This window comes from Meles meles, chromosome 18, assembly GCF_922984935.1.
Source record: "Meles meles chromosome 18, mMelMel3.1 paternal haplotype, whole genome shotgun sequence".
Taxonomy (NCBI): Eukaryota; Metazoa; Chordata; class Mammalia; order Carnivora; family Mustelidae; genus Meles; species Meles meles.
The window spans coordinates 7,768,888-7,784,867 of NC_060083.1; the positions used below are offsets into that span (position 1 = coordinate 7,768,888).

The 15,980-nt window shown below is 50.7% G+C and overlaps 1 protein-coding gene across 4 annotated transcripts in view; it reads right to left on the reverse strand.

The window, feature by feature from the left end:
• GLP2R (glucagon like peptide 2 receptor) overlaps nucleotides 1-12,953 on the reverse strand; it is a 49,403-nt gene extending 36,450 nt beyond the window's left edge. For 2 of the 4 annotated variants that reach the window (XM_045986003.1, XM_045986002.1), the window contains exons 1-5: nucleotides 12,822-12,953; nucleotides 5,723-5,810; nucleotides 3,719-3,823; nucleotides 602-736; nucleotides 231-370 (exon numbers count right to left, since the gene is read on the reverse strand). In XM_045986003.1, the coding sequence (XP_045841959.1) occupies nucleotides 231-370; nucleotides 602-736; nucleotides 3,719-3,823; nucleotides 5,723-5,810; nucleotides 12,822-12,938 (585 nt within the window). In that variant the 5' untranslated portion in view covers nucleotides 12,939-12,953. The remainder of the gene's footprint in view (nucleotides 1-230; nucleotides 371-601; nucleotides 737-3,718; nucleotides 3,824-5,722; nucleotides 5,811-12,821) is intronic. The other 2 variants (XM_045986005.1, XM_045986004.1) reach the window with 2 other exon arrangements.
• Between the last annotated feature and the right edge of the window lie 3,027 nt (nucleotides 12,954-15,980).

Consider the following 15,980-nt stretch of genomic DNA (forward strand, 5'->3'; position numbering starts at 1 on the left):
AAGAACCCGGGCGACCTGAAGCGTCCCCATGTCACCCTCGCTGCAGAAGAAATCCAGTGGCCAGAAGTTGCTTTCATGTGACTGTGGACCTTCTCCAGGGGAGTCTGGGCTAGACCAGCTGTGGGGGAAGTCTGTGTGGCCCCCAAAGCCAGCCAGGGTGAGGGGCCCTGGTGGAGGGTGCTCGGGGCCCAGGGTCCAGGGCCCATCATCACTGGGCCAAGTGCACTCACGTTGCTGTCGGAGCTGTGGTTCTTGGAGCATTCGGAGTCATCCTGCCAAATATCTGTGGAGTTTTCCAGCGTCTGCCAAGTGCCCGGAGCCAAGCAGTATCTGTAGGCCCTTCCTGAGTTTTCTGAAAGTAAACACAGCTCTAGGGGAAAGGTCAGAGCACACAGCCCGTGCCCGAGCACGTGGTGAGGCCCTCGTCCTCACCGCAAAGCTGTGGAAAATCCCAGGGTAAAGGGATTTTCACTTCCTTTTTGGGGGGGTGGGGAGGGGCTGCTCATTAGTGTCCCTGCTGTTTATTTGGGAAGGAAAGAAAAACATGGAAGCCTCGGAGTTTCATAACAAACCACGGTCCTCTAATGTCTGCTGTGTTTACCCAAAGTCTCTGGAGCTAGAACAGTTCCTGGTGACTCAGAGACATAGGAGACCTCAAAGGTGCAGCCCAGCTGGGACACGCGGACCTGGGCCTTCCCGGCTGCGCAGTCAGAGAGGGGTGTCCTGTCCTGGTGTTCTAGAGGTGGCACCATGAAAAAGAGAAAGAGGTGGACAGAGCCTATATGGTCACCTACAGGGTCGGTGGCCTTGAGCTTGGGACCCTCCCACTCCCCGAGACTTCCAATGTCTTCTTGAAGAGCTGAGAACCATCATGGTCATGGTGCCAGCCCTCCCCAGGGTGGGGGAGGATTTGATGAGTGTGTGCGTGGGCATGTGTGTGTTTGCAAGTAACAGGCTGCCTCTGTGTCTGTGAGGATGGCTGCTGTGACCCAGTCATGTCCATTCCTAGGTCCCTCCCCCAAAGGGATTGCCATCCCTCCTCCCCACCGGAAGACCAGGGACAGGATTCGCAAATGAGCAACAGAAATTGTCCCAAAGTCCCACTCCCGACCCTGCACAGTGTGGACCAATGGTGACTATTTGTTGAGTCCGCAGATCAGAGATCTGCTGATCTGTCCAGACTCCACGAGGTCTCTAGCTGTCCTCGCTAACACCATTCCCCAAAGCAAGCTCGTTGTCTTCTCCCCCAAACCTGGTTAGTCGCACAATTTCCTGATCCTATTGATGGCAAACCCATCGTCCCGGTCCTCGGGCCCCAAACCTTGGAGTCATCCTTGCTTTCTCTCTGTCTCTGCCCACTTCATCTGGTCCATCAGCCGATCCTGTCACCTGGACCTTCCAACATACCCCAAATCTGAGCCTTGCCTTTTGGCTTTCATCCCTTGCTCCCTGCTTCCTGGAGCCATCTCTCTCTTTCTCTCTCTCTCTCTTTCTCTCTCTCTCTCTCTCTCTCCCCCAGATTATTGCAAATGCCTCTGACGCTCTTGTCACTCATGGTCTATGGTTCACACAGCAGCCACGCCACACCATGCCTCGCTCCAAATCTTCTAAAAGCTGTCTGAAGACAAGCCAGGGCCCTTCCCAGCCTCCCACAAAGCCCTGTAAGTTCTGGCCCCCAGTACTCTCTGACCTAACCTCTTACTGGCTCTCTTCTCCTTCCGGGCAGCCCTCTCCCTTGCTGTTCGTAGGATATGCCAGACGTGAGCAGTGGGGGCCCTGAGCCAGCACCCAGATGATGGTGAGCATGGGTGGGGCCAGGTGGGTGTGAGCTCAGCTCCTCTCCTCCACTTTCCAGCCCTCTCTGTCCCTCACCTCCTGCTTCCTCTGACAAGTCTTGACGGTTCCTCTGCCTCTGCCTGCATCCACTCCATCATGGTCCCTTTCTCTGGATCCCTGCAGTCACTTTCCGTGTCATCTCTCTGCCCCTCAACCCCGTTCTCCCAGCCAGCGAGCAATCAACATCATATCCCCACACTACAAATCATATGAAGTCCTTCCCATGCCTCAGCCTCTTCCTGGCTCCACGGGATCTCGCCCTCCAGAGGAGAGTTAAAATCCTTGGTGTCAGTCCCAATTTCTACGCAATCAAGCCCCAGCATCCTGTATAGTCAAGCATCGTCCCACCTCCCACCCTCCATGGTGTGTCTTCTTCTGGTCTTATCCCACCAGACTTTTTCTCCTTCTTTCTTCTCTAAACCCTTCCACTGCCTCCACATTTTCTTCTCACCATACAGATTCCTTTGGATTCTGAGATGTAACGCACAGGATGTTGAGTGGAAGAGTAACTTTCCACCTTCTGTGAATCACACTCCCATTGGGGCACTCTAGAAGCCCAGAACCCATTTTTTTTAAAAAAGCCTTTAACTCAACTCTTTGTAAGTTCAGATTTTGGACCACTTTTCCCCTTCAGGTGGAATGGGCCTCCATTTTTAGCTCATGGGAAGAATGCACAGGTACAGGGGCTGGGCACTGGTGGTCTGCTCCATGTGCCCTTGAGATCCAGGGACATTTGAGTCTTAAAGACCTTCAGGACTCTGAGGGCTGGACTTTGGTCTCTACCTCAGTTCCATTTACCTGCTGTGTGGCTGACTCCAGGCCTGCCTTCCTATTCAATGACTAAGCAGGATCCCAAGAGTAGCTGTTGTTCACTTCACTTTACAGACAAGAAAACAGTTCAGAGAGATCTAGACACTTGTCCAAAGTCACAGAGCATAGAAGAGACAAATGGACTCTGGACTCTACATGCAGTGTTCTCCCTGCCCCACTGAGCTGGCTCCCACACAGCTGCTTCCTTCAATTATCCAGACTCTCCAGTCCAGCAAACTCTGTTCCGTTAAACGTCACATCTTCACACCTCCTGGGTCACTTCCAACTGGATTTCACCATTCACCAGAGGACAGTTCCACAAAACATACCATTAGCCGTCCCATCCAGAAATGCACTCTCTTTCTTGGAAACTCTCTCTTTGCACTAGAGGCCTCAGAAAATTGAAACCAAATTTTAACTGATGATTTACTGAGCTGAAATTAAATACAAAATATCACCATCTCTCCTTCTCTGTAACCCATTCCCACTTGGTTTTGCCTGGAACTTTGTAATTGCTTATGTTTTTTGAGAATAGTAATTTTTTTCTTATTATTTAATGGCCTACAGTCGAATGTAGGGAGTTCTAACCAGTCATTTCTTCTCTCCCCCTTCCAGAATAAACCAACCAAGAGGCTGGGTGGGTGGGGCAGCCAGTCACCACCTGCCAAAGCTATCACAAGGATAGTTTTGACACCCTTCTTCTCCATCCAGCAAGCCCAAAGTTGTGGGTGTGAGCTTCCCAATCTCTCCCCTAGTTCTTTCTCCTCTGCACGGCAACCCTCGCTGCAGCAAATTCTGTAGTAGCTGAACCTGGACTCTCCAATCTTCAAAGAAAAGAGGACTATTGTATTAATGGAGCACCAGACGCAGAAGAATTTCAGGAAGGCAAGAAGAGGTGCCCAGAGAAGAAGGAAGGTGTGTTATTGACAGCTTAGAAGACCTGTAGGTAAAGAAGACTTGAGAAAAGCACTCGGTTGCAATGTGCTCTTCCTAATTGCTCCCCAGATGGCCTACCCAGGAGGGACCAGCCTTTAAGAGAACTGCCAGAAAATGGTAAAATAAGACTTACTACCTTCACGCCACCAAGGTAAATATGAAGGGCAGGGAACGGAGACATTTCCTGGAGAAGAATGAGGCCAGCACACGTATCGATCAAAGGTCCCATTACAAAAGGTCCCTGTGGGGAGAAAAGATCTTGGATGAGGGCCATGTTGGAGCACCAGCGCCACCGATGGAGGCAGAGCCCCCTCCCTGGCACGGGAAGCTGGCGTGCCCTATGCAGGAACTAGCTTGGGAGTCCCACTGTCCAGACACATCAAGGATGAGGAACAGCGTGGGGAGGAAGTAATGCTTAATGCACCCCCAAGCTCTGTGGCTTTGTCTATCCAACCTGACCTCTGGCAGCGGTCCCGTCAGTTATGTCCATGTGCACGTCATGCTGATGCTGGTTTATTTTACATGGACAGAACCATCACACAAACTCGGGGTCAGGAGGACACTTGGAGGTTTACCCAGTGCCTTCTGTACCATAACTCACTACAGAACTGTCAAACCTTCGTCAGTTAGATGCTGGAACACACTGTGAATTGTGCGATATGACCCATGGGTACAGGGGGGTCCAAAACTGAGATTCTTGGTTGCACATATCCAATACAACCCACAACCTCTGGAGGGTCATATTTCTCCATTTGAAGACCAACTCAACAATCATTATAAGGCATTTGCACCATCTCACATTCAGGGGACAATTGGCACCCTGACACTTGGCAAAGAGGTGCTGAAAACACAGGGCACTGCCTTATGGACCTTCTGGAATGAAAGGAAGGGGTTTCAGGTTGGATCCCAAATGCCCATATTGCAAGTTCCTCACTCCTAGGAACTACGCATTCCCTATTGGGGCTAGCTTTCAGGGGCCACTTGGGTTGAACCGCCATGTTATTGGCATCAGGACCCCACAGATGCAGATCTGCCAGGTTATGAGCTGGCTCAGGGCATCTTGTCGACCCAGCTGCCAAGTGTTAGCACATGGTCTGTGCAAAACAATGTTCACCTGGCCAAGCTTCTCATGGCAGGACTCCAGAAAAAGAGAACATGCCCTACTTTTATTTCAGAAAGCAGTATTCCCTAAAGTGAGGGGTAGTTCTCATAACAGATACCAAGCTCTGATTGCCACCAGCCTGGGCTGAAGAAATAGTCAGAGGGAGAGGGGTATGGCTTGAAGGTTGGGACTCTTCGGGTCAGGAAAAAGAAGAGAGCATTTACAGTATCCTGTCCTCCACTAAGCTGCTGAATGAAATCATCTGAAAGCAGCCAGGAGGATAAGGAGAGGCCAGATTTCATCATTCAAAAAAAAGGTGGGGGGGGGGAATCTGGACATACCTGAAGAGTCAGTATGTGGGCAAGAGAGGCCATGGACTGATCAAACGATGAACATATTTGCTAGAAGGCTTTAACCCTAGTGTAGATCTGGCTAGGAGAAATGTTGGACCTCCTCCCGCCCACCTACCCAACAGAGTCCCAGGTTAATCTATGACAGTGGCTCAGGTCATGCGATTTGGTGGTGAGTGGGCTGTCACATCTACGTATAACCTGTTCCATGTGCTCTTTTATGATGAGAGGTGGGGGTCCCTCCTCCCTTCCCTTGAACCTGGGTAGGCTTTGGTAACCACCTGATGCAACTGAACATGGGAGAAATAGCTTCCGAGGCTGCATCATAAAAGGCAAGATGGCTTCTGGTCATGTTTGCCCTGGAAGCCTCACCACCATGCTGGGAGGAGCCTTGTCTGTATGGACAGGCCACTGAGAGTGTTCTGGACAACAGACTCATGGCTGGGAGTCACCATCAGCCATCTGTTGTCAGTGCAAACAAGACTTCCGATGATTCCAGCCCCCAAACACTGAGCTTTCCAGCTAAACGCCAGACACTGTAGGGCAAAAACAAGTCATCCCCACTGTGCCTGGTCTGAATTCCTCACCCACAGAAACTGGGATGATGATGATGATGATGACTGCTTTAAGCCACTGAGCTTTGGGGCTATTTGTTACACAGCCACAGAAAACTCATACACCTGCTTACCAGAAGGTTCCTTGAGCAAGTCTCTCAGACACTTCTCTTTGTATTGAGCCCACTTGCGAGTTGTTTCCTGAAGGAGGGATCCTGTAACCTGGGCAGAAGAAAACCATCGTGACTCCCAGTTCACTACAGAGGCGGCCTTGTGACCATTCCACCACAAATTTCAAAACCTTCCGTTGAAATGACCATAATGGCCTGTACTAAGAAATAAGACTTCTTTGGCGTCTTATATTCTATCTTAAAGGTGCACACAAATCTTATATTGACTCCATAATCCAATCGTATTGGTTTTAGTACAGACATGAAAGACTTTCTTAAAAAGATTTCATTCATTTGACAGAGACAGAGAGAGAAAGAGAGAACAAGTAGGCAGAGTGGCAGAGGCAGAGGGAGAGGGAGAAGCAGATTTCCCATTGAGCAGGGAGCCCAACGCAGGACTCAGTCCCAGGACCCCAGGAACATGACCTGAGCTGAAGGCAGATGCTGAACTGACTGAGCCACCCAGGCACCCCTGAAAGACTTTTACCCCCCACAAAAAAATCTTCAAGTGAGGATGATATTTTAAGAGGAGGCAATATGGTCTTCCTGGATGTCACACACGATGAGATTAACAGTTGCATGCTGCTAAGATTATGTGAATCTCAATAAGAAAAGCATCACAGTGGGAAGAGCTCCATGGTGTGTCAGGGGAAGGCTGGGAGAATTGTGGGAACCTGTGCCATCCCACCTGGCTGGCTGAGGGTCCAGAGTCAAAGACTGGGTAGAGAGATGCTCTGTTACCATACTGAGACCTTGGGTTTTTTCTCCTTTCTGTCATTAACTATCCCCACCCATAGAACCTTAAAAATACAATATGCATGTTTGGGCTTTCCAGATAATTGAGTTGTCCAACAACATCTAATTGTGTATCTGTACCACTCATTTTGTTTCGTTTTTTAACACAACAGGGAGCCTAAAGGGGTTTTCTCTTCTTCAATTGACTCCGCTTTATTAACACCTCTTATGTGCCAGGCTTTGCATTAGGGAGGAACTAAAGGGGATGTGGTGATGGAGAAAACACAGCTTCTGCCCTAAAGGACTTAGAATCTGCTAAAGATAAAATAACTGTATAATTGGCTGACAATCAAAGTCAAGTGATGTTCATATCCTATCGTTCTCTGATCCCAAAGAGTTTCATCCCCTAGTGGCTTGGTGTTGGCAGAATCAGCCACAAACCAGAATCTGGGAGCTGTCCTTGGCTCCTTCCTCCACATCATCCAACCAGGCACCAGATTCTGTCCTACACCTCTCTCCTGTCTAACCCGGCTTCCCATTTCCTCCGCCTCTGGTCTGGTCCACACTGCTCTAGAGAGAGAGGTCCACAGGACTGTCCTGCCTAAAGTCTTCCCCTCATGGCCTGTCAAGTTGAGATGACATCTCAGCCACCCCAGGGCCAAACCTCTTGACCCTAAGTCATGTTCCTCTGTGACTCCGCATCTTTGCTTTTCCCACTGGCCCTCCTTCTACCCTCATCCTCATCTGCTTGCTCCCGAAGGCTCAACTCAAGCCTAATGACCTCCCAATCACACATGACCACCTCAGTCACTGAAGTCTTGAGCCAGGAGCCCTTCTTCCCAGTGCCCTGTGACTCCACACATGACTAAGTCCTGTGTCCCATCATGTTGTACTATCATTGGTGGTTCATTCGTCCAACTCCTTCGCTACCCCATATGTTCCTTGAGGGCCAAGACATGACTTTCATCTCTGAATACAAGTCCCTAGCACCAGCCAGGAGTTACGGTCCTCAATTTCCAGCTAAAGAAACAGAGGCACAGGCCTGGGGTGGAGCTGAAGGTGGGGAATGAACATGGGAGGGGCTAGACATGTGATCTGGGATAAGGTCACCCACTTCAGTTGGCTTTGAGGCTTTGTGTCCTCTCACAAGGGGGTAAAAAACTCAAATACTTTCTTGGGCCAGGTAGACAGCCTAAAAGAATGAGGTAAGACACACGTAGCAACTGGTGTAACAACAGGGAGTGGAGAAATCCAGTGTAAACTGGGGATATGATCCATTAAAAGGCACTCAAACACACACACACACACACACACACACACACACACACCATCTATGAGCCCTGTGGATGTCAAACTTCCACATTCTGTGTCACTAGTATAGTCTACCCTCTCCCTCCTCTGCCCAGCATGGCCTGCCCCCTAATACTACAGAAGGCACGATGGCGCCTGCGAATAATTCCTTTGCATCTTTTCCAGAGAACCACACAGACAACTTTTTGAAGATCTGGTAGAGTCACAGTTAGACCAGAGATTACCAAACGTTCTCAAGTCATGGTGCCCTTGGTGACTCCGCCATTTTCCCACAGTCCCCCTAAGCCAAAAGAAAGACCTAAAGTCTGATTTTTTTTGAGTAGGTAAGGCCAAAGGATTCAGGATTTGCAACCTAACAACGGAGCGCCTACTGGAGATTCCACAACTTCCCAAACTTGGGGACCCGATAGGACACCACCTTGATCCACATGGATGCTTGTGCAGTCCTTGCTTTTCAGTACAGCAATTGCAAAAACAAACAAACAAACAAACAAACAAAAAACCAGCTTTGCAGAGATAAAACATCAGCAAAGGGAATGGGGCACGATCTAATGCTGAAACCAGGAACTACTTTGAGCTAGTAATTCCCAGGGTCTGGCAGATGTCATGGGTTGCTTTGCTTCCCTTGAAAAATTAAAATATTAGGGCACCTGGATGGCTCAGTGGGTTAAAGCCTCTGCCTTCAGCTCAGGTCATGATCTCAGGGTCCTGGGATTAAGCCCTGCATCAGGCTCCCTGCTCAGCGGGAAGCCTGCTTCCTCCTCTCCCTCTGCTTGCCTCTCTGCCTGCTTGTGATCTCTCTCTCTGTCAAATAAATTTTAAAAAAATAAAGAAAAATTAAAACATCTTACAGCATCCCTGTGAGTTCACAGTGGTGCCTTGAGGCACATTAGCACAACCATCTGGAAACCATGGGATTAGCCAATAAGTAATAACAATGATGATAATGATGAGGAAATAATAGGCATTTACCCTTAGGCTTCAGTTTCCAATAAACTTTCAACCTCCCACAATACTTTCTGTCTCTGAGTTACGGCACAAGAGTCACGATGGGAGTTTATTAACACGCTGTTTAGGAAAATCAGCTTTCCGACGGGACTATAACTGGATTCATATTATTTTTCACACATTCGGCAAAGAAGCTGAGAACCAAATCATCAGCTTCCAGAATCCTCCAAGCCGCCGAAGTTAGACACTTTCTTGGATAGGGAGCTATTTATATTGTCAGGGACGTCACTGGAACTGGCCAAGGAGGAGACAATAAAATTAGTCATGCATGTGAGCTGTGTCCCTGGACTTACTCTGCCCTCGTCCCCTGCCCTTTGCCATGACTGATGGTCATGGTCAGAAAAAGAAGGAGGGGAAGGAGAAGGAACCCTACAAAGCACCAAATTTGTTCAGTTCGGGGGAGCTGGACGAACAGACTGTCTTCCCAGGTACTTGTTCCAAAGACATGAAAAACACAAGATGTGACGATCACATCCAGATCCAAACAAGGTAAGGAGGCAAAGAAATAGCATGAATAGATGTTTTCTCTCTTTTTTTCCCCCTAAGATTATTTATTTATTTATTTGACAGACAGAGATCACAGGTAGGCAGAGAGGCAGGCAGAGAGAGAGAGAGGGAAGCAGGCTCTCTGCCAAGCAGCCCAAAGTGGGGCTTGATCCCAGGACCCTGGGATCATGACCTGAGCTGAAGGCAGAGGCTTAACCCACTGAGCCACCCAGGTGCCCCCAGATGTTTTCTAACTGGAAAAAATCAACTTGATCTTGATTCCTCTTTCTCTGGAGCAGGCAACCAGAATCAATGCCTACCTTGGCTGAGAAGCGATCAAGGGAAAGGGGAAAAAAGACTTCCTGTGGGAGTGCCTGGGTGGCTCAGTGGGTTAAGCCTCTGCCTTTAGCTCAGGTCATGATCTCAGGGTCCTGGGATCAAGCCCCGCATCAGGCTCCTTGCTCGGCGGGAAGCCTGCTTCCTCCTGCCTCTCTGCCTATTTGTGATCTTTCTCTGTCAAATAAATAAATAAAATCTTAAAAAAAAAAAAGACCTTCTGTGGATTGCTCTCAATCCATTTTATTGTATTCTTTGTTCAAGAAGGCATACGCTTTTCTGTAAATCAAACAAAAAATTGCAGGAGAGCCCCAAAAGGGGAGAAGGTGGCATCCTAATCTTAGTATCAGAAATGATACTAGGCTCCTTCTAGCCTCTTCTCTCCAGGCACATGTTTCCGTTTATTTATTTTTTTCCTTTTCTTTCCCTTTTTATTTTAACCGAAAAAGGAAATCATCTAGTTTCATGCTTTTACCAGAAGATGCATTGTGAATATACATCCATTTCAAGAGCCATACTTCTAAACACCATTTTAACAGCTACGTGATGTTCGGTAAGGGAATAGGATATGATTCGTTTTCAAATCCTCCAGCATCGAACACTTAACATCGGCCAAGACGCTTGCTAATATAAATTCTGCTGTACTGAAAATATTCACAATTAAACATTCGAGCACATCTTTATTTTCTTAGGAGAAATTCTTTCAACTGGAATTTCTGGGTCATTGAATATACACATTTTTACAGGGTTTTGATAACGGACTGACAACTTATCTTCGCCAAGTTTTTTTTTTTAATTTAAAAATATGCACCTTTTTACGCTCCCCTCGGCAATGTAGGAAGAGTCACAAATTCACTTCTTAACGAGCCTCAGAGAGAGAGAGTTTATGTTTTTTGAAGCAAAAGCAACTGTTAATTAACTTAAATGAGTCCAGAGGGGGGTAGGGGGGTGGACTGCTTGAATTTAGAAACTAAACTATCCCTGAGAATTTCTCATTAAGTGAATTTTTAGGAAGACTTCCTGCCAGAAAACACGGCACAGTCATTTATATTCCATGCAGAGAACGCGTCTGTGAGCAAAATCCATCACGAATGTCTAGCAAAGCCTTGTAATGTAAACATCTGGGGGAAAACTATGGGATTTAAGACCAAGACCCGAGAAGGGGGGGGCAGGGGTCATCAGGGTTAGGGACGCACCCTGGGGGACCAACGGACCGAAGAGGTTCTGAGGACAGACGGGGTGGCAGGTGGGGAGGGGCACTGCTCACAGGGACATTATTGATTAGGAACATGCCAGATGAAAGGAAAGGTGTGGTTTTGTCAGCGTGCTACACCAGCCTGAAGCACTGAAGATTTTGCTGGTGTCACATACACGTAGTCATACGTCCATAGCTGCCACGGCATCCTGGGGAAGAGAGAACCCAGGGCTTGCCTCCGGGCAGAGGAAGTGGCCGAACTCACAAGCCACAGGATGGCAGGTGACAGTCATCTAACAGGGCTTGGCACCCAGTGGGCAATGCATAAGCATCAATGCATGATTGTGTGCAGAAGGGGAAGGAAACTAGACAGCTAGCTGGCGGGGCGTACTCGGTTGGAATATGAGCTCTCTGGAGAACTGAAGCAAGAATGTGAGTTCTGTATGGACTGTCCCAGGAAGGGTCCTGCCCCTGTCGGGCTGGTGGCTTGCCCAGAGGCTGCCACCACCGCAGGGATTCCACGAAACCACCCATCAGGCTCACATCCTCGGTCTGTGAGGGCTTGAAGGCAGCCTCTGGGAGAGAGAGATCGGATGCAGAGAACTTGGCAAGTGCTTTCTGCCTGTCTGGTTCAAGGTTAACACCAAAGAAAGCCTGATGAGGTGAATATTTACAGCATCGGGCATCACGGCTCACCCTAGATGGGGGCAGGAGGGATTTGGAATCCCAATGTCTACACGCACAGAGACGAACTCCACCCATGCACCAAAGGAGAACAAGAACCCTTCCTCAAGCCACTTTCATTACCTGCATTTCTTGGGTGAATGGAACTGGGGTTCCTTCATGTTAGGGTCCAGCATGAAAATGGAACCTCAAATGGGAAAGGGGGCAAAAGTCTAGTCTCCCTTGATAAGATTAAAACAAGCTGAAAGTGCCTGGGTGGCTTGGTTGGTGAAGCGTCTGCCTTCAGCTCAGGTGGTGATCTCAGGGTCCTGGGATCGAGTCCCGAGTCAGGCTCCCTGCTCAGTGGGGAATCTGCTTCTCCCTCTGCCTCCCCCTGCTTGTGCTCACTGTCTCTCAAATAAACAAATAAATAAATCTTTAATGGAGAAAAAAAAAGAATAAAACAAGCTACCAGAATGCCCACCATGTAGGCTGGGTCACACACATTGTAAGACACAACCTTGAAGCCCTCAGACATCATGCTGTGGGGTTACCGTAGCCGACACAGAAAAGTGTTTTCATCTGTAAGTGGGACTAACAGGAGCGACTCCCTCGAGGGGCACGGAATGAGTTAATCCAAGGGACGCACCTGACACTTGCCGATAGCACGATACTATTTAAGTCTGATCCTATGTTTGTTAGGACAAAAAAAGCATAGGTAAAAAAAACAGCAGAAAAAGGTCTGGGAGTTTAAGCCCCCAAAGGCGAACGAGGGTGATTACTGGGCAATGGGAATACAATGATTCATAGTTGGTATTTACACTTCTTTGAATTTTATATGTTCACTTTTTTAAACCATGATCATTCTATATTTTTATACTAAGAAGAAAGGAAGGAAGGAAAAGGAGAAAAGAAAGAAGAGAAAACCCCCTCATAGTCCATCAACCTTTAAATACTCGGGCCTGAGAAAATTGTAAAAGCAGACAGAAGGGGACCAGTTTAAATGTTATGTACAGAGTTCGCGATGACCCTGGAAAATGCTTACAAAATAGTGTAAAGGGGGAAAGCCAGGATACAGAACACTTTCTGCGTCATAATTTCAGCTGCTCAGAAACACGCATAGAAAAAGGATTTGCAGGAAATATGCCAAAATAGTAACAGCAATGACCTCCGAGTATTAGGCTTATGGTTAATCATTGCCGCCTCAGTACTGTTTTATATTTCCCAAATTGCCCGCGAGAGCCCGAAACTGCTTCTGGGATCCGAAAAGATGCAGAACTGACCCTAATAGCAGACACCATGACAATCCAAATCACAAACCGCTCTTACTTGCTTGATGGAGACCAGGAGCAGCAGGGTGAGCATTGGCCTCGCAGGGGCCGGAGGAGAGCGCTTCCTGGAGGGAGGGGGAGGCCTGGCCCCCCGGGCAGCAGCAGGGGTGTCCATGGGCAGCACGTGGACTCGGGGCGGGGGTCCCGTTTTCCTTCTCCCGGGCGCTGCCCCGCCCGGCGCCGGCCTCACCTTCCTCCCCTGCAACTTCAGAGGCGCGGGCGCGTTTCTCGAACAGTCCAAGATGGACCACAGGCGGCCTCCTCCTGCATTCCTCCAGGCACCGCGCGAGGAAATGTTTGCACAAACCCTCTCCACGCCGCGGAGAGCATCTGGACGGGGCTAGAGCCACCTACCGATGATTCTCCCGGTTTCCCATCGGCGGTGGCTCATCCCCCGCCCCAGCACCCCCACCCCCACCCCAAAGGCAGGGAGATTTTTCCCAGACCTTGCCCCAAGTCAGCTGCGCTCCAGGGACTTCCTCAGCAGAGGCCCGCCCCGGAGGAAAAGTCAGGGCGGCGGGGGGTTCTGCTCCCAAAACCCAGTTCAGGGCATGAGGCCCGCGGGCCAGAGCCTCGGGTTCCAGCCGCTGACCTGTCAACCAGCTGTGCGGTGGGCGTCTTGGAGAGGGGGCCCGTTTCTTACCAAGGTTCCCAAGGGCAGGGTCTCCTTCGGAGAGGCCCTGTCTATGCAAACACTTGGAGGGAGAAAGCGGTTTGGACTCAGGATTGCGTTTACCCAAGCGCCGGGACAGGCGGAAAAGCCAGACAGCCCTCCAGATTGCCCCCTTGCGCTCCCGGCCCACCTGGCAGAGGATTGCCCTGAACGCACCCCGCCCCTCGCCCCTGATTTGCGCAGGCTCAGCAAGTGCGCATGTGCAGAACCTTTTCAGCCCCCGACCACCTGCTTCACGCATCCTCATGACAAGCAGGTGCGGGACGTGACGGTTGCTCCAGCGGACAGCTGGGGAAGTGAGGCACAGAGAGGTTAGGTTGCCGGCCCATGCCACACAGCCGTGAACGGCAAGGCCGGGAGACCCAGCATCCCCTGACAGGGCTACCTGGTCAGGTGCTGATCTTCCCTTAACTCTCCCGGGCCGGTCCTCTTCCCAAGTGAGCTCCTCGCGGGGCCTCTGCTCGGCCCTTCTCGCCCCACCTCTCCCTGTGCAAGCTTCCCAGCCTCCAGACCCGGGACCCGGACCCGAGAGGAAGCCATCCTGCCTGGCTGAGACGCAGGTGGGCAAAAGACAAGAAGATCCTGTTTTCATTTAGGCTAGTTTTGTTTTTCTCTCCATTCCAGTCGGACGGAGGAGCTCCTCTTGGCTGACTTATCTGAGTGAATGAACTCCGGACAGTTGGGGAAAAACAAGTAAGGATTATTTCCTAGAAGCCCTTGGCAATCTTAAGATTACGCCTGGCCACGTGGCAAGATTTTAAAACTTAGCGGACAAATGCTCCTAGTGCACAGAGACTCCCTCCCCCCCCCCGCCCAAACGGACAGGGACAATAGTACGACCTCTGGAATCAGTGTGGTCGCCTCCGCGACAACAGGACAGAAAGTGCCCGCCGATGCTCCCATCCTTTCCTTTTGGCTGGAAAGTCATTCTGGAACCGCACATAATGACTGCGTCTTCCACGCTGCACACTGGCAAAGGAAATGCCTGCCCGGTAAGAACATTCTAGCAAATCTCTTTGAATGTATGCTCAAAAACGTTCTTTTTCTGAAGGGAGGGGGGTTGGGGCCGCCCACGACATCCCTGCTGTTGGACAGATGCCATCTAGTGATGAGATGTGATAAATCCTCTTCCCACGAGACAGGTGGCAAGCCCACAAACGCAGGGCTCACAGGACACGGCCCTTTGCCTGCGCCAACAGGAGGTAGAGAGTCAGAGGGATCCACGTGGCACCACTCTTCTCTCCTAGCTGCCCAGTCCAGTGTCTGCAGGTATATCTGGGGGGTCCTCAGCTCAGCTGCAATCTAGGACCTGTTTCAGATGCCACGTGGGCTTTTCCGTGACACTCCTGCCCTCGTTCTTGCATCAATGTCCTCTGTCCGAAAAGTGACTGTCCCCCACTTCCAGAGGGCCCCCTTCGTGAGGGCAGGAATGAGAGTGCCACGGGGTATGCTTGCCAGCTTTTGAGGTCCCAGGACGGTGCTGAATGCCATGGCCTGTGGGGTGGGTGCCGCCCGCCCCTGCTCCCCCCAGCACTTTGGCCCTGGAGCGGACTGCCGGCACCTCGAGTCTCTCAGTCCCAGAAACAGGACGTTGTCCTTGGCAGTCCTTGTGTCTGTAGGGCTGGGCAGGGAACGGGTTGTGCGTGCCGTGAGATTCCCCATTTCGGGCACCCGACACTGAGTACCCCGATGAAGGCGAAAGGCGAGGGTGGGGCAGACTCACCCAGACACCTGCCCAGACGCCCTTGGCCTTCAGTCGAGCACCAGGGCCCTCCGCAAGAGCCAAAAGGTGGGAGGAACCTGAGTGTCTGTGGACTGGTGAACGCACGCACACAACGTGTCTGTCTGCAGCATGAGGCGCTACTGAACACTGAAAAGGGAGGGAATTCTGCCACCTGTTACATCACGGGCGAGCCTTGCGGACATTAATTACCCTGAGTGAAATAAGCCAGTCGCAAAGAAACAATACTGCATGACCCCACTCATGGGAGGGCCCAGGAGCGGCCACCTTCACAGGGACAGGAAGTAGAGTGGTGGGTGCCTGGACTGGGGTTGGGGGGATGGGGAGTAAGCATTCCCAGGGGCGGAGCTTCAGCGTCACAGGCGAAGAGGTCTGGAGATGGGATGTGCAATCAAGTCAGGGTACAAATGGTCGCCGTGGTCAGTTTCGTCTCTAGCATATTTTACCCCAAGTTGAAAAAGACAAAAACAGAGCCAGCCTCCTTCCGCACACCTGCTCCCCGGGGAGGACCGAAGGGCCAGCTCTGTCCGTGGGAACCCGTCCCCGCCCTGGGCTTTCTCCTGCAGCTTCTCAGGCCACAGGTGCACATGCGGAGGCCACACGCTGGGGGGCACCCAGGATCCCCCGGCGGACGTGAGAGAAGCCCGTAAGGGTGCCAGATGGCAGGGCTGAGAGGGGCGGGTAGCCTGCGGAGGCAGGAGGGGGTCCGCTGCTCAGCCCCACGCCGCACACCTCCTCCAGCC